The following is a 26,283-nucleotide window of genomic DNA, read 5'->3' as shown; positions in this document are numbered from 1 at the left end:
TAAGTCTAAGAAATGTTACACGTCCCCTACTGATGTACAGAGTCTTTCCATTGTTTATATACCAACTGATTGTCTTGTCTACCTTAGGTCTGCCTAACTCACTTCCTGGTTTGCTAAAGGTTACTCGGATGCCAAGAAAACACTGGCAAGATTAGTCAGGTTCATTTGGAGGAAGTTACTTAACTCTTGGAAGTTCCCTGGTGGTCCAGTGATTAGGAATCAGCACTTTCAGTGCCGTGGCCTGGGTCCCTGGTTGGGGGGCTAAGATCCTGCAAGCTGTGCAGCGCGGCCAAAAAAACCCCCCCAGAAAACAAAAATAAACCCCTCATTTTACTTATGTTCCTTTATAAACATTTCCACTCCTACCCTTTACCTAAACCATCCATAACCGCCTCCCTCAGCCCACATCCCCCGAAAAACCCCACCAAAGTAATAATGAAACAGATTTGTTTTCTAGTTCTCCATGGGAGGTGCAATGTTTGTGATTATTGTCCATAATTGGTATAGATTTTAGAACTGTTTTTTTCCTCTTATGACATGCAGTAAAAGTAATCCTGCTAGTATACACCTCCCTTCATTCAATCCTGAAGTCTGTTTCTTCTTCCGTCCCCATAGTCCTTTAATATTCACTCAGTATTAACTAGGATTCTCCCTAATGGGGTCTGGGAACACGTACAGTTTAAGTAGTAGCAGTTGCTTTAAACTAAGGAAACATCCTGGGGAGACCATCTGATACATGAATTCTTTCAATTCCACTGACTTCTAGTCCCCATCACGAAAATGCAGACTGGTTTTTATATGTAATACACACACACACGTACACATATTTTTTTTAAAAATTTTTTTTAGCTTCTGTAACTTACAAATTTAATAGTCTGCTGGTATTCCTTCCATATTGTAACTGTATTTTTCTGTGATAAAATGTGAGCTTGAGTTGCTTAATAGTTCACAGATTCAGGAACATTTACTGATATTAACGTGGTGCTATGAGAATATAATCCCCCAGTGGAACAGAGTTCTGTTTTATTATAAAACTGTGTCAACGGTGCTGCAGGCACATTTTTTTAAATTTAAATTTGTAATTGAATTGAGGAGCACAGTCATCAAGAATTTTAACAATTAAATAGCTCTGAATCATAGATAGGGTGCAGGCACATTTTTGTTTGTTGGGTCACCTCTTTCTAAACTACAAACAGAGCACACCCTTTTGGTTAACATATTCTCTTCAGTAACTTAGAAGCATCAACTAGGTCACAAGTTTCTTTCACATTTTGCCATATTTTATGAGATTTCTAGGCCCTTGTCTTCTTCCTGAAATAATTTCTGCAGGTAGTGAATATCAAACAATAAGTATGAATTTCATAACAGTATTTTATAGATTATTAGATGTACATTTTATATTTGCATTTAATATACCAGAAATTAGTATTTTATGGTTGATAGCATCTTAAAATTAACTGGCATTGTAGGAGATGTAGATAAATCTACTAGTTCTGTCTCTCTGGAGAACCCTGACTAATACAAGGGTACAAATTTGACTCACAAAACCCTGGATTACTTTATTGTTGTTATGTTACTTGCTGCTTTATAAGCGTAAAGCATTGGTAAATTTTGGCATGCATCCTAGGCATATTTATTTCTTAAAGATTTGTATGTTACAGAAAGTCCATATCTCATTACAATTCAGAATCCCATTCTGGTTTGACTCCTTGTGAAACCATGCACCTCAGGTTAGGACTTGAACCCATGTGCTGGGACTCAAACCCGGCCAAAACCCACAGTCTTCCAACTGAGATCACACACCTGGTTTCAGAACTTAATGAAGCTCAGGTTCTTGATATCTCATCACAGAAAGAATTCAGTGAGAGACAAAGTGATAGGTAAGAAGTGAATTTATTTAGAGAGAAACACACTCCCCAGACGGAGTATGGGTCATTTTAGGAGGTGAGAAAGGCACCAGGGTATGGGGTTGTTGGTTTTTACAGGGGTGGGTAATTTCATAGGCTAAAGAGTGGGAGGAGTATTCAAGCTATTTTGGGAAGGGGCGGGGATTTCTAGGAATTGGGTCATTGCCCAGTTTTTGATCCTTATGGTTGGCCTTGGAACTGTCATGGTGTCTGTCGGTGTGTCATTTAGCTTGCTGATGTGTTTTAGTGAGTGTGTACTGAGGCTCAAGGTTTAGTGGAAGTCGACTTGTCTGCCATCTTGGACCCATTTGGTTCTAATCAGTTTATGTCATGTCCTTGGGCTATGTCCTTCTTTCAAAGGTTGTGCCCTGCCCCCTTCCCTCCTGTTTCACTTTCCCATTTAATTGAGAAAGACATCAACCTGCTCCTAATCTAGAAATATTTATTCTTGGAGATCTGTCTATTTACCTGCGCTGTACAACTTTAGTTCTGGATCAAATTGCTTTAAAAGAAATATATATATATATTTTTTTTTCTTTATTTTTTTTTTTGCGGTACGCGGGCCTCTCACTGTTGTGGCCTCTCCCGTTGCGGAGCACAGGCTCCGGACGCGCAGGCTCAGCGGCCATGGCTCACGGGCCCAGCCGCTTCGCGGCATGTGGGATCCTCCCGGACCCGGGCACGAACCCGTGTCCCCTGCATCGGCTGGCGGACTCTCAACCACTGCGCCACCAGGGAAGCCCACAGAAATATATCTTAATATTATGTGGATGATTTTCACTCAGAACTTTTCTAGGCAACAGTCATCTTTGGAGAATCTCTTTGTCTTTTGTCAATTATTTTAGAGGCCATCACAAATTAGGTTGTTCAAAACCACTTAATAGTAAATCAACTATACTTCAATAAAAATAAATAAATAATTTTAAATTAAAAAAAAACACCCCATCCCAAAACACTTAATAAAAAACACCCTGAAAAAATCCTGTCAAAGAGTAGAGTTAGCTCAATTTTTTAAAAAATTTTCTTTTGTCTTTCTTTTCTTGGTTTCTTCTTTAGGCTTGCATTATTTGGTTTTCATTTGTTAATTATTTTGGAAAAAATTGCATTATTCCTAATATAGTCAATATCAAATTATCTTTGGGAATATGTTGAGTTTAAATCAATGACTATAAAAATTCCATATAAGGTATGTGTAGATCTATATTACACAATGTATATTAAAACTTCTATATTAGGACAAAACAAAGTCAAACAACTTTTTTAACAAAAATTAAATTATATGAATATTTATGAATAAAACTGTTAACACTTGATTCCTCCAACAAACTTAAAATTGCCTAAAGCTATGTGTCCTTTTTTCACTTTTTCTTTAATCATTTTTATGCATGGTTATAACTCTTAAGTCAGGAACATTTGACATGACTTTTATATTTATTCTTATGAATATGATTTTATAATTAGTGATTTTATAATTTTGTGTGTGAAATTGTATTCTTTTTCTCATTTTCATTGAGAAAATAGACATTATAAAATTAACAATATCTCACCCAAATAGGTAACAACAAACAAAATATTTTATTTTAGTGAATGTCTAAAGCATATGGATATCCTGTAGACTTACTGATTTATTGAGGAAGTTGGACAGTTTTGTCTTTGGATTGGAAATTTTTAATAAAATTTCTATACCTAAAATTTAAAAAACAATAAAGAGAGATGAAAACATATTAATTGTTGAAGCCATTTTATAACACAAAGTTGTTGGCATGGTTCAAGACTGTGTTTTTAAAAAAAAATTTTGTTTTTAGATGTATTATCTCATAATACAAAAAATAGTCATCCATAGTTGTTTCTTATAATGGTCCCCAAATTGGACTAATTAGAGATTTATAACATTATGGAAATAGAAACAATACCAGAACCTTAGTGATTATCCAGTTGTGTTAGTCTGCTTGGGCTGTCATAACAAAATTTCACAGACTAGGTGGTTTAAACAACATAAATTTATTTCTTACAGTTCTGAAGGTCGAGAAATCCAACATCAAGGTGCTGGCAAATTCGGTTTCTGATGAAAGTTCTCTTCTTGGCTTATAGAAGTCTCCCTTTCACTTAGTAATATGCTATTAAGTTTCCTCTATGTATTTTCATGGCTTGATAGCTCATTGCTTTTTAGTGCTGAATAATATTCCATTGTCTGGATGTACCATGTAGTGTCTCTTCTTACAAGGACAGTAATGTAATCAGATCAGGGCCCTGATTTTTTTATTTTAAAGTATAGTTGATTTACAGTGTTGTGTTAATTTCTACTGTACAGCAAAGTGATTCAGTTATACATATATACATTCTTTTTTTAAAATAGTCTTTTTTTTTTTTTGGCTGGGTTGGGTCTTCATTGCTGCACACAGGCTTTCTCTAGTTACAGCGAGTGGGGGCTACTCTCTACTCTTCGGTGTGGTGTGCGGGCTTCTCATTGCGGTGGCTTCTCTTGTTGCGGAGCACTGGCTCTAGGTGTGCAGGCTTCAGTAGCTGTGGTGCGTGGGCTCAGTAGTTGTGGTACGTGGGCTCAGTAGTTGTGGTGCACAGGCTTACTTGCTCCACGGCATGCGGGATCTTCCCAGACCAGGGCTTGAAACCATGTCCCCTGCATTGGAAGGTGGATTCTTAACCACTGCACCACCAGGGAAGTCCCTTTTCTTTTAATATTCTTTTCCATTAAGATTTATCACAGGGTATTGTATATAGTTCCCTGTGTTATACAGTAGGACCTTATTGTTATCCAGGGCCCTGACTTTATAATCTCATTTAACCTTAAATACTTCCTGAGACGTAAATACGACCACACTTGGGGTTAGAACTTCAATATATGAATTTTGGAGGGACACAAACATTTAACCCAGAACACTAACACCCTCATTTTATAAAGTGAAAACAGATCAGAGAGAATGATAGAAATTCAAAATGAAAAGAGACCTAAAGATTGTTAAGATTAACCCTTCCTCTGATGTTTTCTATCAAAACATTTTAAATAACTTGATAAAGTAAATTCTTGGTAAAACTGGATCTCTTAGTTACTTGATTCTCAGTTGAAAGTTCTTTTTGTAAAAATTTATTTATTTTATTTATTTATTTTTGGCCGCGTTGGGTCTTCGTTGCTGCACATGGGCTTTCTCTAGTTGCGGTTAGTGGGGGCTAATCTTCGTTGCGGTGTGTGGGCTTCTCATTGCAGTGGCTTCTCTTGTTGCAGAGCACGGACTCTAGGCACACTGGCTTCAGTAGTTGTGGCACGTGGGCTCAGCAGTTATGGCTTGTGGGCTCTAGAGGGCAGGCTCAGTAGTTGTGGCTCATGGGCTTAGTTGCTCCGCAGCATGTGCGATCTTCCCCGACCAGTGCTCGTACTCATGTCCCCTGCGTTGACAGGCGGATGCTCAACCACTACGCCACCAGGGAAGCTCGAAAGTTCTTTCTATGACATTTCTGCCCTCTTTTCTTGCATAATTCTCTTGAGTCTTTTCCAAGTTGTTACTAATTCCCTTTTACTGAAGGAGGATCCACTGCCCTAGGTTTTTAACTTGGATCATGTTCAAGGGCTTGAGAACTATCTGACGTTTTATGATAATTTTTGTGTTATTCTTTGTTTTAGGTGTTTAGCTTTTATCAGATCCTCAAAATAATCTATGATAACAAAAGTGTCCATCCACTAAACAGTAATTTTCTGTATCCTATCAGAGTGACTTAGTCTTCTCACTCGTAAGTCTCTTTCGACACTAGATGAGGCATATCCACTCAATCAAAAACCAGTAAGGAGTATTTTGGATGCTCCTAGTACTGAGCTTCATGCTAAGAATGAAACAATGAATATCACAATTCTGTGATAAAGACTTAGTGAAAGAGAAAATGATAAGGAGGAGTTGTAGAGAAGTAAATTTATTGAACATACAAGTTTCTCTGACTCCAAAACCTATTATTGTTTCATTTCACCATGCCATGATTATCCCCAATTTGATTTGCTCCCTCCTTCTGGATCTTATTAAAGCTGTAGGATATCGGGCATGAAGTATCCGACCAGTTTTTTTTTTCTCATTGTGAGCTAACATTGTGTTGGGTAAAGGAAGAAGTTTAGTGATGTCCCAATTATTTTGCAAGTTGAGGCTTTCATTTTCAATTTTAATTCCAAGAAGAAAATTACACATTCTTCTTTAAAATCTCCCTCCAATCCAATATACACACAGTATAGACTAGAGTGGATCCCAGCAAAGATAGAGCAGAGCGTGAGCACATAGGTAAGAAAGATAATGAATCAACTCTATAGCTAGTATTTGCACAGAAAATTCAGAGAAAGGGAAAATCTCTGAAAAAATGCAGTGATGACTTTATGGATTTAAAGACTGTATTTAAAGCAAAGGCATAAGACAAGACCTAAGAGAAATAAGTAATAAGGGCCTTGAAGCAAAAAGCACACACCTGCCAGTCTATGTGGGATGCCAGAAGCAGGTCTGAAAAGGACCATAACATTAACATGCAGTAGAAAGAGAGCTCAAAATGCACTATACGGTTTGTTGTATTTATCTATGTTGAGTGATTTACGTATACTTCCCATTGCAGGAGGTGGGTCCCATCACTCCCAATCTATTCTTCTTTTATTCACGTTAGCTACTATATTTGTCTCCTACTGCTGCTGTAACAGATTACCTAAACTTAGTGGTTTTAGCAATACAAATTTATTATCTTATAGCTCTGTAGTTCACAAGTCCTAAGTGGGCCACGTTGGGCTAAAATGGAGGTGTGCATTCTTTCTGGAAACTCTAGGGGAGAGCAAGTTTTCTGGCCTTTTCCACCTCTTAGAGGCTGCCCACATTCCTGCATGCCTGGCCACTTCCATCTCCAAAGCTACTAATAGCTGGTCTGGTCTTTCTCACATTGCATCACTCTGACACTGACCCTTCTGCCATCCTCTTTCACATTTAAGAACTCATGATTACATTGGGTAATCCAGGATAAACTCTTTATTTAAAGGTCAGATGATTAGCAATCTTAATTCCCTCTGCAACCTTTATTCTACTTTGTTATATAATATATGACAAATGCCGGGGATTAGGACCTGGACAACTTTGGGTAGGAGGACATGATTCTGTCTAATACAGCTAGGAAGTTAAAAAAAAAAAAAGCCCTAATTAATGTTTTGTGTCACAGCATGACAGGTAGACCTTTCCTGAGCTGTAAAGTTTCTTATCCTCTGTCTCTTATACCCGTTAAACCAACTGAGAAACAAAGAACTATATTAAGTTACCACAGGATGCGTTAATATTAAGTTAATTCAGTAGTCATATATGAGAAGAGGAATTATGTAGCCCTCTCTAAAACTTCTTTTTTTTTTTTATTTTTTTTGCGGTACGCGGACCTCTCACTGTTGTGGCCTCTCCCGTTGCGGAGCACAGGCTCTGGACGCGCAGGCTCAGCGGCCATGGCTCACGGGCCCAGCCGCTCTGCGGCATGTGGGATCTTCCCGGACCGGGGCACGAACCCGTGTCCCCTGCGTCGGCAGGCGGACTCTCAACCACTGCACCACCAGGGAAGCCCTCTAAAACTTCTTATAGTATAACTGAATCAAATGAAACTCAGAGAGATTCCTAGTTCTTGATGTCACAGAAAACCAATGTTAGAACATCTAGTTACCTCCACCGTCTCTGATTTATTTTCTCAATGCAATATTATGATCAACACATTTATTATATGATTGGAGAAATGAAAAACTTGAAAAGTCATTTGCCTTGAGTTATAGTTTGAAATAGAAAAATAAAAATTGTTGGGAATTCCCTGGCCATCCAGTGGTTAGGACTCTGCACTTTCACTGCCAAGGGCGAGGTTCAATCCCTGGTCAGGGAATTAAGATCCTGCAAGTCGCCCAGCACAGCCAAAAAAAAAAAGAAAAATTGCTTTCTTAAATTGTACGTCAATCCTGAGCTAGGAATATAGTAGTCATTACTGTTCCCATTTTACCTTTGAAAGATGAGGCATATGGGGCTCTTATTAAACACATTGCTAGAAGGCGCAGAAGCCAGATTTGCCCAACTCCAAAGCCCATGCCATGGCTGCAAGCATCTAGCCAGTCCACTACCAGGCAACTATCATCAGGAATGTGAAAAGTCCTGTTCTTGACTTGTAGGATCTAAATTAAGAAATTTAGCTTAGAAATTCACAGTTGGGACTTCCCTGGGGGTCCAGTGGCTAAGACTCCACACTCCCAATGCAGGGGGCCTGCACTCTAGATCCCTGGTCAGGGAACTAGATCCCACATGCTGCAACTAAGAAGTTCACATGCCACAACTAAAGATCCCACATACCTCAATGAAGATCCTGTGTGCCGCAACTAAAACCCAACACAGCCAAATAAATAAATATTAAAAAAAAAGAAATTCACAATTGTTTTATAATTCCCAAGGACATAACATCATTTCAAGTGATGCTGTAGATTTCTAAATGATGTTATGTTCTAAGGACATAACATCATTTCAAGTAATGCTGTAAAGTAGAAGTCATACTCTAAATGAGCCTATTTATGTGAATTCACTTTATTAAGAATATTTATAATATATGTCATCTTTTAAATGAATAAAGAGAATTAATATGAGAAAAGGGAGAGCTGCAGCAATCTATTTGGTGTTAAACTCTCCAAAGTTGGAGCTTTAATACAATTATATTGTTTCTAACATTCAAAGGCTTTCATTCTCTCTCTCTCTCTTTGAAGGTGGCATCCTCCAACTGAAACAGCATTTCAGATAACTCAATATTTAAAACATTTCTCAACAGCAATGTCAAGTCTAAATAAAATATACTATGATAACGTTATAGAAAACATATATTTTAAATAGTAGATTTCAGGGCATGGGTGAAAGGAACATTCTTTTCCTTTGCATCATTTCCAACTATTTTTTGTTTGAGGATAAGATTTTTTACCCATTGGCCATTCTTCATTGCTTCTTTCAGATTACGATGTACATGTTTTCCATTCCTTCAAGAGCATGTAAAATATACTCCACCCTGTGTTTTGTGAATGTTGCCGTCTTGAACAGATATTGAATAATAGCCAGGGAAAGTCACACCGTGATGTTTCCACATCACCTATTAGGAACAATCAGGAACATGAAAGGGCAAGTGGATGCTATCTGGACAGAGTCCACTTGAATGAAGACACAGAAGACCCACCCAAATCTCAAGCTTCTTCCATTTGGTTTCAATGATGAGTCATTTAGGAAGGAAATTGTTTGGGAAGTAAACTGAAGATAACTTCCTGTGTTCTTTATTTTATCAAATAATCTATTTTCTGAAGTTCTTTCATGGGTTCATCTCACAGGTAATTTGGCTGTTTATTTTTCTGAGCAACTTTACATAGAATGCTGAAATACATTCTACTTAATTTAAGGCATTTAAATTAATTATTATAGTGAGAGTACTGTTATCTGATCACTTTTGAATGCCGATTGCATTTAGTGAGGGTCCTTGGAAGTAATGCCTTTTGTCTGGTTTAAAAAACAGAATAATTTTCCAAACTGTTTACTATTCATCTTAAACTACTTCCTTCTACTTCAAACCCAGACTGTGGCTAAGCTCTGCAAAAGCTTGAGTCCTTAATAATACATTGGAATCGGAGGTCAAGTTGGGGGATAATTGTGATTTTTAAATTTTTTTTTAAATATCAACTTTGGAAAAAAAGCAGCACTGAATTTCCTAAGTCTGTGATATTAAGTTGTTAAAATATAATTATTAAATAAGTTACAACATGTGCCAAAGCTATCTGTATCTGTATCTATGGGATGAAGGAAAGTTAGGAAACATCAGGGGATCCAGTTTGAAAATGATAAGTAGCAGTTTCTTGATTACTAAAGTGATCATTCAAAAATGTGAAATATGTAATTGCCACATATCACTTAGATTTTAATTTGGGGATGTGTATTTATTTACTTTTCTATTTTCTCTATCTTTCTAATTACGAGGCTATCAGCAAGTACCCTAATTAAAAATAAATTGCCTTTTGGGAATTCCCTGGAGGTCCAGTGGTTAGGACTCCTGCACTCACTGCTGAGGGCCTGGGTTCGATTCCTGGTTGGTGAACTAAAATCCCACAAGATGTGTGGTGAAGCCAAAAAAAAAAGTTAAAAAAAAGTTTTTAAAAAATTGCCTTTCATTGAGGTCCTGAGATGCTTTCTAGTAAATAAAGTACATTAGCTTTAGCACATGAACTTTATAACAATTATTTTCATTTTGCACTGATTTGCTTTGATTTTTCATTATTCTTCATCACTGTGATTATTAAATAAGTTATTTTCACATAGTGATATGTATTTAAATGTATATACAGTAATTAGTTATGATATGCCAGGAACATTGCCATTTATGAGGAATAAGATGGCGCATTCCTAAGCTTTACTTCAGCTCTAACGTGGTAAACTCTCTATCCAAACAGAGTTCTCTTTCACATAGAAAAATAGTCTCCATAAGCTGGAAATCAACAAATCCAATCACAATCACACAATCACAGTGTGCTGTACATCCAAGAACATGAAGATTAATCCACATGAGGGACTTCCCTGGTGGCTGAGTGGTTAAGAAGCCACCTGCCAATGCAGGGGACACGGGTTCAAGCCCTGCTCCAGAAAGATCCCACATGCGGAGCAACTAAACCCGTGCACCACAACTACTGAGCCTGCGCTCTAGAGCCCGTGAGCAACAACTACTGAGCTCACATGCTGCAACTACTGAAGCCCGCGAGCCTAGAGCCCGTGCTCCGCAACTAGAGAAGCCACTGCAACAAGAAGTCCGTGCATCACAATGAATAGTAGCCCCCGCTTGCCACAACTAGAGAAAGCCCTCGCACAGAAACGAAGACCCAACACAGCAAAAATAAATAAACTCCTACCCCCAACGTCTAATAAAAAAAAAAGAGAGAGAAAGATATCAGTATTCTCCTGATAAGAAGAAAACTGAAAGATGTGATAGTAACTGCATTCAAATATATGAGATTTGCATTTCATTAGCATTCCTTGTTAGCTATTTATTCATATCTCTAAAGGCAAAATAAAAGGAAGTGGTTTGAGCACTGGCAAGTCTCTTGTTAGACAAAGTTTTAAAGTGATGTATCCAGTGACTAAAGGATGTAATTGTTTTATTTGGTTACCTTTAGTAAAGTAATAAGGTTATATATTGTAATACCCCTCAAGAAGTTAAAAATGCAAGATAAAAATTTGATGTTTTTCAGCCGGGGAAATATTTGTGAAACCCTCAAAATATTCATAAAGGATTGGTTTTGTTCATTCTGCAACATTGTGATTGAAAGAGCTTTGGAGTTAGACAGATTTGGTCCTTGGGTAAGTAACTCAATAGTTCTAAGCCTCAGGACTTCCTGGTGGCCCAGTGGTTAAGACTCTAAGCTTCCAGTGCAGGGGGCGTGGGCTGGATCCCTGGTTGGGGAAGTTCTGCATGCCACTAGGTGTGGTGAAAAAATAAATAAATAAAAGTTCTAAGCCTCAGTTTCCATATTAATAAAATAATTATATTTTCTCCATAGGACTATGATACAAACTAAATTAAATACAATTTACAGAAAAATGATTACTATAATAGATAGCAAATATGAGTGGAAAATAAATGTAGAACAAGAAAGCATTGGTGGGATCTATCATTTAGTCCCAGTGTATTTTTATGTTTTCACTTTTTATTGGGGTATAATTTACATACAGTAAAATGTACACAGTTATGTGTACAATTATAATAAATTTTTAAAGTAGAATATGTCCATGTCACTTATACCATTATCAAGATATAAAATGATTCCACTGCTGCAGAGAGCTGGCTTATTTATGTACTTTTCCAGGTAATCCTTGCCACTCCCTCTTCCCCCAGCCTTGATTCTTGATTACTTTCCTTATAGATTAGTTTTATCTTTCTTGAGAATTTTATATTACTGGAATCGCACAGTATGTACTCTTTTGTGACTTTTTTTTCTCCTTATGTAATTGAGATTCACCCACGTTGTTGAATTTATCAGTAGTTCATTACTTTATATTGTTGAGAAGTATTCCATTGTATGGAGGTACACCCATTTATTTATCCATGCTCTTATTGACGGAATTTGAGTTGTTTGCATTTTTAAAATGAATTTCAGTTTATTATGAATAAATCAGCCATGGATGGATCATAGGGTATGTTTATGTTTAACGTTATATAAAACTGCCAGATTGGTTTCCAAAGTGGCTATATACTTTTATACTCCCATTAGTAATTTATGAGAGTTTCATTTATCCCAGAACAAGCCTTCCTCATGCTACCCCTTTATAGCTATAGCTACCCATCCCACCATCCCTAATGTGGTAACCACTAATCAATTCTCCATCCCTATACTTTTGTTAGTTCGAAAATGTTACATAGGGACTTCCCTGGTGGCGCAGTGGTTAAGAATCTGCCTGCCAATGCAGGGGACACGGGCTTGAGCCCTGGTCCACAAGGATCCCACATGCCGCGGACCAACTAAGCCCGTGGGCCACAACTACTGAGCCTGCGCTCTAGAGCCTGTGAGCCACAACTACTGAGCCCGCGCGCCTAAAGCCCGTGCTCCACAACAAGAGAAGCCACCGCAATGAGAAGCCCGCGCACCACAACAAAGAGTAGCCCCCGCTGGCTGCAACTAGAGAAAGCCTGCAGCAACGAAGACCCAAAGCACCCAAAAATAAATAAATAAATTTATTAAAAAAAAACCAAACAACCCTCTGAATAGTAACACTCTGTGAAAGGGAAGAAAGATGAGAGTATGAAACCATGAAGCCAAGAAAAAAAATCTTTCAGTAAAGAAGCTAGACATTTGTGTTGAATGCTACTGAGAAGTCAAATATTCTGTTTATGGATGAAGTTAAGTTGTGCCAGGTAAGTACAGTGGAGAGTAGACCAAGAAATGAGGGAGTCCAAACATGGGCAATGGAATCTGAGTCAGATGCAAAAGGAAGGAAATGAGGAGATAAGAGGTGAAAGATAGTGATGAGGTTTGGTGAATCAATAGGCTGAGTGAAACTGAAGTTAGATGTTAGAGTGTAAGTACTAAAATAAGTGAGCTGGAAGTGTTGGGAATAAAGGAAGATGATTGAAATGAAAATTTTGGAAATGGTGCAGTAATTAATGATGAGATCAAGGTCTGTATGACCATAGGAACTATGGAAGAAGGCAACACTGGAGTTGAGGACAAGAGAGCCCAAGCAGGATGTTAAGTATGCAGTCCATGTGGATATTGAAATTACCAAGATGTCAAGAGTAGGGAATGACAGAAGCCAATGAGCCAGGTTTCAATTATTTACCCAACTGAACATAATCTTTCCCTCTTTGAACTTCCTGTTAAATTTTGTACCTCCTGGGCTTCCCTGGTGGCGCAGTGGTTGAGAGTCCGCCTGCTGATGCAGGAGTCACAGGAGTCACAGGTTCGTGCCCTGGTGCGGGAAGATCCCACATGCCGCGGAGCGGCTGGGCCCGTGAGCCATGGCCGCTGAGCCTGCGCGTCCGGAGCCTGTGCTCCGCAACGGGAGAGGCCACAACAGTAAGAGGCCCGCATACCGCAAAAAAAAAAAAATTTTGTACCTCCTTAGTAACTTTCTCTTATTCTTTGCCTTTGTATACTTGTTTTTTTTTTTTTTTTTTCCTCTTCTAAGACTGGGCAATGAAAACAAATCTGTGGCTATCCCCTATAGCACAGAGCACACATTTTCTAATACAGTGTTGCCGTGAATGAGAGATTATAGTGACCTGAAGAAGCCTCTGTATGACTGAGGGCAGAACCATTTCATTAAGGGCCAGTCCAGTTTGGAAGAGATAGGAGAGTAATAATGCCTTACAGAAATCATCTCATGACAAAGATATACAGCAACAGTCAAAATTTATTTTAGAAGAGATTTTCAGTTCAGTTCTTAAATAGTACAAAAATAAACAGACATTTGTTTCAACACTTACAGTTTACATAAATTAATTTAATCATACATTTGTCTGAGGCACCAAAACATTCAACACATATTCCAAATTCCCAGATTCAGTCATTCAGATATTAACAAATCAGTTTTTTTAAATCAAGTTAACAGTTTTTTATACAAGCCCTTCTACTATTGACTCTTTCTTAACAATAACATAAAACCTTAAAAGTTCCCCTGAGTTATTTCTCTTTAATGAAATTTTATTTTCTCCCTCTGCCTGAGGCATACTTTTTCAATTATTTACATAAATACTGATGTTGTCTGTAGTCAGTGCTTGATTTAAAAATATTAAAACCCACAGTTCTTTGCACGGAATGTCCCCCCAGAAAGTTATGGGTCAATGAATTAATGAAACGTCCACAGGTCCCTCAAAAATGTACAAAATATCAGTCTTATAGCACATCCAGGCTAATGAGACACAACATTCTCTGTGGGCTGCTGTATAGGTAAACCTTAAAGACAAATTCCAACTTTACATCTCAGTATACCAAAGTTGGATTCCTAAATAAATGTATTCACAAATCTTAAGCCAATTATTTATCTTGTATTAATAATTCAGAGGTAATCCCAAAAGATACATTGATTCTGATATAATGCAGAAAAAAAAAATCAATGCAGCCTTAAACCCAGTTTATAATAACCGTCCTAAGAAGACATAAATAATAGTCTTCAATAAATTAAATTAATATACAGTACCAGAAAATGTCAGCTGACAATGAGATGTGGAAAAGAAGCATTGTCTTCCTGGGAACTATTCAGCAATTAAGTTTTGTTTTTAAGTGAGAACCCCCTACAGTTCTAAGCTATTAGCCTCTATAAGGCTACTTTGGTTTTAAATTATTCGCGAAGTTCTCTGCCTTTCACTTAAAATGAGTGTATACCTTCTTGTAAAGGCCTTCTGTAGTAGTCCTGAGCTGAGCTTTTCCTGAAAACCTGCATAAGTTCAGGTAAGAAAGTATAGAGTCCAAAGAAAGACAAACTCAGACCTTAAAACCAGGAAAACAAAATAGAAGTAAACTGATCAGAAAATGGCTAAAAGATCATAAAATGATCATTGAGTAGGTAGCTGCTTCTCACACATCATGGAAGACACCTTGGAAATATCGATAGTGTAGAAAGAAATGTGCAGCATTTTGTCATCTTGTAACAGCATTTAAATGTTCAAACATCTTAGCTTTTGTTCTTATTATAAGTTGAAATTCAAGTAAAAAGATGTCACACTCATTTCTCATTGGATTGTACAAAAGGATGAAAACTGTTTTCCCCCTTTAACTTGAAGACATCTTTAAAATCAACATGAAAATCTTCACAGGTATGACCCCTTTCTCCTTAACAGAGATGTTAAGTAACACAAGGAGTTTAACATAAATATTAAATAATTAAGTTAAAAGAAATAGTTCATATAAATAAATAAATATGATCAATCAGCTTCTACAGTTCAGTTGAACGTTCTTTTAGTAGTACTGTGGGGTTGATATCATCTAGTCCAGAGTGGGAAGAGCTTGCATTAATGGTGACTGTTTTGGTGAGCTGTGGGTCTTGAACACTGAATGAGGTAAAAGGACAGCCTTTCACGTTATTGCAGATGAGAGACTGAATTGAGGCAGTCTTGATGATTTTAAAACCTACTTCTCCACCAAAAGTGCTAGGCTTCCAGTACTCAGGAGAACATATAGGATTACCCATAAGTCCTTTCAAGGAGAATGGTGCTCCAACTTCTACCATGGTCTCCCCAAAGATGGCGTCTGGTCGAGGCTTTTCTACCAGCAGAGCAGGATACAGCTCTATGGCGTCAATGTCACCATAGAGCGCTTCTAACTCCGCAGCCATTTCCTTCTCTCCTGTGAAGGTGACAAGGACAGAGATACAACCAATGTAAAACTTCTACAAAATAAAAAAAGTCTTACCCTTTGCTCAATTTCCTTTTAACTTCTGCTGTTTTCATTTGCCCCTTGACTCTTTGAAGAAGTTTAGAAACTGTTTCTCACCTGTAAGTTCTTCAAATGATTTATAAGGCTTCAGCAGAAAGCGTTTGCGGTACTCATTAAAAGACTGGTATTTCATCTCTCTGCTGTGGTCAATTGAAGCCTTTGATACTTTCTCTACTGCAACTGGAAGATTCCTACCACCAGCAACCTGTTGAAAATGAATTACATTGTAGAACACAATTGAGTTTTAGGCATATTTAAGATTTTTTTTTTTCTTTTTTTGGCCGTGCTGCACAGCTTGTAGGATTTTAGTTCCCTGACCAGAGATTGAACCTGGGCCCTCGGCAGTGAGAGTGCGAAGTCCTAACCACTGGACCACCAAGGAATTCCCAGATTTCTATTTTAAAAGCATCCCTTGGGTACCAAGTACATAAGACTGATGCCCCAGCTCCCATCTGAGACCTAAACTGTAAGTTTGGAATATTTATAGAACATTTCTATGATCTAGATGATAATGGTAACATTATATTATAATCGAGATTATATGTTAGGCTTCTTATTTCAAGGAAAGAATATTACTAGCAAATAATTACTCTTTTAGTAAGTTTAAGAAAAATCATTTCTGCAGCAGAAATTCTAGTTACTGACAAGTCCTTTGTTTTGTTTTGTTTTTCAATAATAATGCTTACCCTGCCAGCAATTTGCCTGGTGAATGATTCAACAAACTGAGTGAGGCCGTGTTCCAGTAAGAGGGAGTTGTTATAGACAAATTGCTGATACTTGTAGTCCTGGCCATCGATCTGAAAGGTGTCAGGCAGAAGGGGATGCCAGTGGTAGAGTGTGTTAAACTCAGCAGCAATACGGTTTTGGTACTGGAATTGTTGGTTAAAAAGCAGCTCTGGGTCAAACTTCAGTTTGAAGTGATAGCCACTCAGGTGCTGTACATAGTCTTCAATCACAATCTTAATAGTTTCTCCTATTGGCACAAAAGAAAAATTTAGAACATGAATTTCTTCTCACAAATGTTCAAGAAACCAAAATGCAATTGTTAATTTGCCATTCCTTCACTTTTATATTTTCTTTTTTACCATCAAAAGCTCAGGAATTGAATGAATATGGAGCAGGTGATGTTACACGTACTACATTCCCCCAGAATTACTGAAAACCTAGCCAAGTTAGTTTTCTCTGGGGAAGAGGGTTTTATTTAAATGATTTGCCCTTCTTGCTTACCTATCAGTATTAGCCTACTCGTCTGGAACAGCTGCTCATCGTCCCATTCTGGATGCTCATGTTTAAGAACATCACACACTCTGTTGTGTTCCCGCAGCCAGATTGTGGCATACATCATCAGACCAGGCACCAGACCGAAGACTTCCTGCCCCACAGCAAACCGCAGGTGTTCAGGAACATGAGGGGGGTAGATCATCTCGACCTGAGTATCTTTGACTGTGGGAGGATACATTTCACCACCAATTATCTAAAAAAAAAAGAGTAACAAAAGAGGTAAGAAACAAATTTTAATCATTAGAGATTTTGAACATAGGTGGGTAGTGAGTCATAACTAATTCTTAATATTTAAATGGAACAAACCTGATATTTCATTTTTCCATCCTTGAAAAGGCGCAGTTTATGCTGTCTCTCCAAAGATTCACCATAAACATGATTTAAGTCCACCTAGAAGATTATGGAAAATTTTTAATTTGTTGCTGTTGTTTATTCTTATGTAAAGTGTCTATGATGTATTTATCACTAAATAACTTGATGATTTAGTTTGCTTTAATTAAAATTTTTCAATAACACATTTTTCACAGCCACAAAATAATAAATTAACTTGTTTGTCCACTGAAGCTACTAAAACCTACAAACCTAAATATGTCTCCTAAATATGTCACCTATTAGTGTCTCATATGGAGCTTATATCATAAGTTTCACTATAACTATATGGTATTTCTTTTAAAAAGCAGCAGAAAATGTTTGATATAAAATTCTTATCAATAACTTGAAGCTATGTCACTGAAATCCAAGAGATAATAATGCTGCAAAAATCTCACCTTATAATATTTAAGGCAGCATAATCAGGGTACAAATGTTTTTGAAGACAACCTTTTGCAGTGCCAATATTTTAAACTAAAAATATAAGAGCCAAACTACAAATAATCTGTATATATGTATGTAATTATGTGTGTCTGTGTGTTTGTTTTTGTATTTTTACCAAACCAGTGAATTAAAATGGAAACTCCATTTAAGGTTTTTATAGATAGAACTATGATTTGCTACTAATTTTGATTTAACTCTGTCTTACCCCATGGCTCTGTCCCGTGGTGAAAGCTGGTCCTCGCTTATGATCTGTCTTGAAAAATTGATGGGTGAAGTGCTGGGCAAAGAACGCAAACATCATATTTGTGCCCTGGGGATCAGGGATGAACTTTCTTCTTAGAAGTACTTTTTCCACAACTTCTTTTGAATCAGGAAGCTCTTTCCTCCCTGAAAAATGAGAAAGCCTAAGATAAGAATCCATCTATATATTCAAGGAAGCAGAGAGTGACTGTCAATTAACCAGGGTCTTTTTCACTTATAGGAGAAGTACAACTTTGAACAGGATCATAATATAAATGGAAGTTCTAAAATACAGGGGAACAACTTCTTATTGAATATTTTAATCTATTTTGTTTAATATTAATTCAGTTTTAATGATAGAATTTGAAAACATCATGACATTATACCAAAATGCCCATTCACTTTCATGGAGTAGTTTACATGGACTCACACTTTCAAAAAATCTCCAGAGATATCCATAAGGAAAAAATGTCTTTATTGACAAATAAATCATAGTTTATGGTCAAATTTTCTAGGTAGCAATCCAATCCCAGTTACAGTTAATACATCTCTAACTGCTTCCTCTCACTCACCTTTGACACCCATGGGTGTTGGGCAGTCATCAGGCACAGGAGGAAGAACTCTGGTGTAATAGGACAGGTTAGAAAAGGCTTCCCAGCTTTTATAGCCGTAGTGCACATTATAAGTTGGCGGGCTGTCAATCAGATGTGATCTCGCTGAAATTTGAGGGGAAAAAAAAACGTTGTTTGCTCCCATATGCAAGGCAAATCAATGTTCATTTTTATTGTAAAATATGCAAAGTGGCACTAGAGTGAATTTAATTCCAACAAAGATACTCTATTTTAAAACAGTTATACTTTAAAACCAACGGCCACTGGTACTCAAAAAAGAGGAAAGAATGATTCATTAACATGCATCTTTGATAACATATATATTATATACTTTACAGAAGACAGTATGGTCCAGCCATCTTGATTTTTCAAATAACCATCCACTTACTGCTGAAGAGGCCTATGAGGAATGTCTGGGCTTGACACTCACTTTAGAAATAAAGGTATTTTCTTGCTGACCCCAATCCAAATTATCCATTTATTTTAATGGGTGCAATTCTGTGGCCCATGGGCATTCAATAAACAACTAGACCACACTTCCTTCACAAACTGTCAAGAACAGTGAAGGTTAGAAGAGGTATGCAGGTATGCAGGATTTTAAGTAGAATTCTGACTGTGAGACAGAACTTTATAAACTTGAAGGGATTCAGATGTCAATATTTTTGGCCATTAAGACAGAAGGTAAACTAAAATGGTATATTTAAATGTTTTGGATTAAGTTTAAAAATCTAAAGTTTTATAAAGTACATTTTTCTTTGAGGCCGCTGAAAGCCCTAGAAAGTGATTTGTACTTACATATCAACACATATCTCATAATCATATTCTGCAGGAAGGGAATGTTATTGACAATGTTCCAGACTCCCTTGAAGTGCGTAAGTATGTAGTGCACTGTGTTTGGAGTGGGTTTCAGGAATAATTTTATTCTTGTCAGAAATTCAGCTGCAATGAGAAAAAAAAGAGAAATTAATGGGACCTCATTATAAGACACAATTCTGTAAAATGATAACTGTATATATCCCCATTCCAAATGAGGGCACCCAAAAACAAACTTACGTGTGGTACAGTTTTCACCATAGAATCCTGTTCGGGTACAGTCACATTTATACTGGTCAAATCCTACGCTCATACATACACCTCGATTCTGGCATGGACTGGAACAGCAAGGATTTGCTACAATAAAGTAAAGACAATGAGATTAATATATATGTCACATATATGACATAATATGTATAAAATAGATAACTAATAAGAACCTGCTGTATTGCACAGGGAACTCCACTTCACTGTACAGTAAAAATTAACACAACATTGTAAAACAACTATACCCGAATTTAAAAAAAAGAAAGTAAAGACAGTGAATAAATCATTCTTCAGTGTCTTAATCTTGACTTAAACATTTAATTGTTTTACTTACTATGATTCAACTTTATGATAAAAAAGTTCAAGAAATATACAGGTAGGCATGGGAAAACAATTTTTTTTTGGCTTGCCTCACAGAATGGTTATAATGTAGAAATACCAACTTCCTATTCTAAATAAAGGTAACAGAATATTCCACCAGACATATTGGTGGAATGTTGCTAAGCTTTTCTTTGTAACTTTTTAGATGTTCAAATTAGTCTTTTTAAGAGGCTCAAAGAAGTAGGACTTCTGAAATTAAAGTGAATTGATCTAGTACATTAATCAAAATTTAAGGGGTTTTTTTGTTGTTTTCTTTTTGTTTTTGTCAGAACTCAAAGCTGTTGAAAGATCTGGACGAAGAACATTCCAAGTTGAGAGGAAAACTAGTGAAAAGGCCCTGAGGCGTGTTTGAGAGAGTGTGGCAGAAGCAAAACTAGGAGGAGAGGTGGAAGGTGAGTTCAGAAAAGGCAAAGGCAGATCATGTGGGTCTTATGGGAATTTGGGTTTTATTCCATGTGTCAAGGGAAATCATTGAATGGCTTACAGTATTAAAGTGGCATGACTTAATTTACATTAAACAAAAACAAAACAGGGAATTCCCAGGCCATCCAATGGTTAAGACTGCTCTCACTGCTGAGGGCCTGGGTTCCATCCCTGGTCAAGAAACTAAGATCCCGCAAGCTGCGCAGTGCGGCCAAAACAAAAAAGTAGAGAAAATTTCAAAGTAAAAACAGCTTCATTTTTAAACATTTTGCTTACCTGAAAAAACAATCTGGACTTCCCTGGGGCAGGAAAGCACTAACTAGGGTATTTAACACAATTATTTCCATTCAGTAACAGTAGGTACTATTAAAAACAAAACATCTCGCATATATTGATCAGGTTCTATCTTATGACAACCTGCAAATTAGTATCACTATTCCTATTTAGCAGATGAGAAAAGTGAGACTCGGACGGGTTAAATAAGTGACCCATAATGATCAGAGCTGATGGCAAAGCTGAGCTGTCCGTCCAGTTTATTTGGACTCGAGTGGTCCAGCCTCTTTACAAAGCCATACAGCCTCTGTCTTCCGAGGGTATTCAGAATACCTAGAGTTCCCTGGAGAGGTCAGAGCGGAAACTCGACCCGGGTGTACGGAGCCGCGGAGTCCCAGGTGCCGGGCGCCCAGGTACTCACTCACCTGCACCACAGAGCGCCAGGGCGGCGCAGAGCAGCAGCGCGCGGGCAAGCATCTCGGCTGCGGGAGGGGCGCGGGACCGGCAGAGGCGTTGCGTTGTGTGAGTCCCGCCTGTCCAGTTGGAGGAAGGCGCGGTGCGGAGTTCCTGAGCGTCCTCTGACGGTCGCTGCGAGTCGTTTGACAACTGGAAGCTAACGGAGAGGACCTTCCTTTTATGCGTGAAAACAGCCCACGTGACGGCATGACTGTTTCTTTCCGCCTTTCCTTCTCCCCCTCCAAAACTTTTCCTCCCTCTCTCCACTTAAATAATTGCGTAAGACCCGCCCGGGTCGGGGTAGGATTTTTTTTACCCACGGAAACTGGAAAATCGGAAACCTGGGAGGTTGCGCTCGGCTTCCCCAAGGTGGGTGCAAAGCGGATCGCCCCCTCCCCACTTCGATCTTCCTGAGCCCCTCCCTGGGTTTCTCCGCCCTCGGCGCCGGGCTTCGCGCCAGATTCCTTTCCTTCTTTCGGGTCTTTGACCCAGGCTTCCAAGACGCGGTGCCGAGGCAGATCTTCTTGCGGGGGAAGGGCGGCCCCCTGGTCTTCCTTTCCCGGAATCAGAGGAGCCTGGAGGTTCCGGAGCGCAGGGAATCCCCTTGCGCGCCCCCGCCCCCTGGTCTGGTCCCTAGGCTTTGGGGGGCCGAAGAAGACACAGTCTGGACAGACTGGGGAGAGTGGGTCCAAGAAAGGCTGACATGTTTTACTCATGTCGTGTATTTCAGACGTGTCATGATTTCAGTGACCACTCAGCCTCGTGTAGGTTCAGCACACACATACATACATTTAAATTTTTTTTAGATTTTTACTTGACCTAATGAAATGTGATAGTTACAGTCAGCGTACATATCTGTAGCTTCTCTTTATAGCTGAGTTGTTTTTAACATAAATGCTGTTCTCCACGCCACCACCCCGACGTTGCTTCTTGGAGAGGGGAAATAAAGGTAAATTCCTCTCCTCAATACCGATCCTGAGTTCTTATCTTGTAAATCGTCAATCTGGGATCGAAGGGTCACCGCTATAAACTTTCCTCTCCAATGAACCAGGGAAGCGGAGGTGACCAGGATCTGCAGGGATGCTAAACGTCCAAAACTTCTGCTTTAATGCATTTCTTTCTCTGCCGCTTGGTTTCCAGTGTTTGGGTCGCCAGCCCTTCACAGGAGATACAAATAGAAGGAAGTAGATTTTTAAAGTTTGCTTTTTTGTCTTTTCTGCCTACTTTTCCAGGATAATGAGTTGTGACAAAGGATTAAAATACATTACGTTTACTTTTCAATTGTCTGGGCTTATTAGGGCCAATTTTCTATTCTCATTTTGGAAGGTAATTTGATGAAGAATTTGGATGGAATGGATGTAAAAGAAGGGTGATTTTGACAATTTTGAATTTCATCATCCTTTGCTTTTGTTTAACATCTATCTTTTGGTAGTGGTTGGGAGGGTGTGTGAGGGTAAAATGCTAAGAAAAGAAAAAAAAGTAGCAGCGTTGTAGAGCCTTTAAAAAAAGACACTGGATTTTTAAAAAAAGTATTTTGCTTAATGTACACGTTATCTGATTCTACATGAGACACAAATGACTAAAATTCCACCTCACGCAGGAAGCTTTTCTCCTCTAGACATAGTTAATCATTCCATTTGTGACACTCTCATTTATTGTACTGAGTCTTACATGAAATTTCAACTAAGAGCATAGATTTAAAAAAATAATTTCTTTTAATAATTCCAATTTTCTGTTTCATTTTAAGTGAGTAGGATGTATCTACTCAAATTTTAAGTTGATATTTAAGACTACTAATTCGAGCTTGGTTAGATGCGAAGGAAGAATTCATACTCTGAATTCTTTTTTTTTTGTTTTGTTTTGTTTTTTTTGTTTTTTTGTGGTACGCGGGCCTCTCACCGTTGTGGCCTCTCCCGTTGCGGAGCACAGGCTCCGGATGCGCAGGCTCAGCGGCCATGGCTCACGGGCCCAGCTGCTCCGCGGCATGTGGGATCTTCCCCGACCGGGGCACGTACCCGTGTCCCCTGCATCGGCAGGCGGACTCTCAACCACTGCGCCACCAGGAAAGCCCTGAATTCTTAAGTATACTAAAATTTTATATTGTAATCCTGAATTCATTTTGAAGTCATCATCATTGTCCTCATCAGAGCTTAATTGTATACCTACTATGTATATAAGTATATATACCTACTGTGTATATAAGTGTGTTCTGTTTGCAGAGAGGCTGAATTCAAAGGTGAGAACAAAACAGTGTAGAGAATAATCACATTTAGACTACTTGGAACTTAAAGAAATTGAACTCCATTCCATAGTGGAAATACAATTAAAAAACATCTATTTGGTTAAAGTACTTGGTTTAATCTGTAACTTCTATAGCACAATAGAGAGAGTTACATGTACCTATGCAGTCAGAAAATAGTTCAAGGAGAAAATGACATTTTAAGGATGGGTGCAGTTTAGAAAGGAAGTCCAATTATGGGCTTCAGGAAAAACAATAGTGATTTATTAATTTTGACAAGTCTGAGACAATAAAATAAAATGGAAAGTATATTTGGGGATGCTGGTCATGGGGGAATATTAAATGTCCCAAACCAAATCAAAGTGGCTAAACCTGTCTTATGTAGAAAAGTACTATGATTATTATGCTGTATGTCACACCATAAAAAATAAGGTTATGATTATGTAAAAATTTTAACTCTCATTTGGGTATATATTTAGTGTTTCTGTGTACATTTTAGACAAATATATGTATCTGTTATATAAAATTTCTTTTATAAGTCTCTGAAATTTGTTGGGAAATTCTCTGTATAAAGCGAAAATAAGAAAGCATATTAAAAATCTTCCAGAGCATTCTGTTGAGTTTTACTGCCCCCTTCTGCTGCTTCATTTTTTATCAACTTCTTTTTCTCTCTGATTGCTGTGAAGATCACTAAGTAGATTTTGTGAGTGATGTTATAATGTTCTTAAAAGTCCACATATGCAGTGTTCATTTGAAATTTAACTTTCATGAATATTCTAAAAAGGAATGAAATATGTGTTAATTGAAGTGATAAGCCATTCATATGAGCTAAAAGAAAATGAATGATAAAGGCTATTAATACCCAAGATTCTAAATGGGCTAACATTTTCAAGGGAGATATATCTTACTGCTTTGAGCAGGATTCTACCATTCAGACGTGGAAGGTTGCTCATATCCACTGTCTTAGTCATGGAGCTTCTTTCTATTTCCCTCCCTTCTCCTTTGGCTGATTTAGTGATTCACTCAGAGGGAGTGGCGATTGCCCCTTGTCTTTTTTTTTTTTTTAATTTATTTTTGGCTGTGTTGGGTCTTCATTGCTGCGCGTGGGCTTTTCTTTAGTTGCAGCGAATGGGAGCTTCTCTTCGTTGTGGTATGTGGGCTTCTCATTGCAGTGGCTTCTCTTGTTGTGGAGCACGGGCTCTAGGTGCACAGGCTTCAGTAGCTGTGGCACGCAGGATTAGTAGTTTTGGCTCGCAGACTCAGTAGTTGTGGCGCACGGGCTTAGTTGCTATGCAGCATGTGGGATCTTCCCGGACCAGGGCTCAAAACCATGTCCCCTGCATTGGCAGGCAGGTTCTTAACCACTGCGCCACCAGGGAAGTCCCACTTGTCTTTTTTATTCATGACAGGCTGGCTAGAAAAAGAGCTTTGCTATCTTGCATCTTGCCTTAAGAGACATTTTAGCAAGGTTATGCCACAGAGTATGTCTGTTTCCTGAAGGGCAGAAAAAATACCCATAAAAGACCCTTACTTTAGTCTTTTAGTAAATCCTTGCTATATACCCATTCCTGGCTACACTTTCAAAGCTAAAAACAAGAGCATGTGGACAAAGAATGTCACCTATCATTTCAGTAAACAAAGGATGTAAAACCCTCAGCCACTGACCCACTCCCCTCCCCCATGGTGCAGGACAGTGCACCCCGAGGGGAATTCAGGATGGAGATAAACAGGCTTCCACTGCACTGACTGTGTACCCTGAGGGGATTCAGGGTGCAGAAAAATAAGATAGTGGCCCTATCAAAGGAATAATTTCAATAAACCAGACTCTTGCATCTTCCCATGTGTGGAAAGCACTAAATTCATTAACTTGAGATGTCTGGTTTTCTTCAGTTAGCAGGAATCTTTTGACGTTCCACTACCTGGGTTTTGGGTTTTTTTGTTTTGGTTTGGGTTTTTTTTGTTTATTTGTTTGTCTTTTGCAAAAACTCCTGTTTATCCTGGCTCCTCTCTTACCTTTGTGTCCTGGGCTTAAGTCCACCGAATAATACATAATTCTCAACTTTTAGGTTGTGCTTTTGATTTTTCAGTTGACAAGGATAAACATTTTTTTAATTAAAAATAATCCTTGTTAAAATAAACCAATGAAGAAATACCAAATAATATCTACTTCTGAGTTTTATAAAAAAAAAATTATCTTCTTTTTCTCTACTCAGTTCCCTGATAGATTTTTCTTTTAATTCACTTTTCATGGTTGTATATCATAACTACTAAGGTGAGCCAAGGTAGTTGGAACATGGTCTTTGTGTCGGAGCTAGGAATCCCAAAAGGGGATAAGGAAGTGCAAGAGAGTGTGAGCAGGGTGTGCTAGGGCCAGCGTGATGAGAGCACACTCACCAATTAAATATCAGGTTTAGCATGTCCAGTTTCTGACCCAGCTTGTAAGGAGCTTGGAAGTTGCCTATCTATCCTAACAAATAAAAATCTGAACAAACTGAAAACTCCATGCTCTTCTTAGATCCCTCAAAGAAGTGAGGTGACAGGATAAAACTCTGCCCTCAAAATTGGAGAGACTGGCCATACAGAGAAGCAAAATTTACCAGAACAGAAACCCACAGGCAGAAACCTCCATAGATACCAGTGCCTATGTAG

The 26,283-nt window shown here is 38.2% G+C and overlaps 1 protein-coding gene across 1 annotated transcript; it reads right to left on the bottom strand.

Moving 5' to 3' along the window:
- Window positions 1-13,804: 13,804 nt before the first annotated feature.
- PTGS2 (prostaglandin-endoperoxide synthase 2) lies at window positions 13,805-21,620 on the bottom strand. Its single transcript, XM_004275238.3, has 10 exons — window positions 21,365-21,620; window positions 19,836-19,952; window positions 19,578-19,721; window positions 18,744-18,887; window positions 18,137-18,318; window positions 17,425-17,508; window positions 17,065-17,311; window positions 16,524-16,810; window positions 15,895-16,042; window positions 13,805-15,747 (listed from the first exon to the last, which is right to left on the bottom strand). Exons 1-10 carry the CDS (start codon window positions 21,414-21,416, stop codon window positions 15,338-15,340), a joined length of 1,815 nt encoding a protein of 604 aa, XP_004275286.1. The 5' UTR covers window positions 21,417-21,620; the 3' UTR covers window positions 13,805-15,337.
- Between the last annotated feature and the right edge of the window lie 4,663 nt (window positions 21,621-26,283).

The sequence above is a fragment of the Orcinus orca genome, chromosome 1, assembly GCF_937001465.1.
Source record: "Orcinus orca chromosome 1, mOrcOrc1.1, whole genome shotgun sequence".
NCBI lineage: Eukaryota > Metazoa > Chordata > Mammalia > Artiodactyla > Delphinidae > Orcinus > Orcinus orca.
Note: the sequence above shows the minus strand (reverse complement) of the source record. Positions and strands in the feature narration are given on the sequence as shown.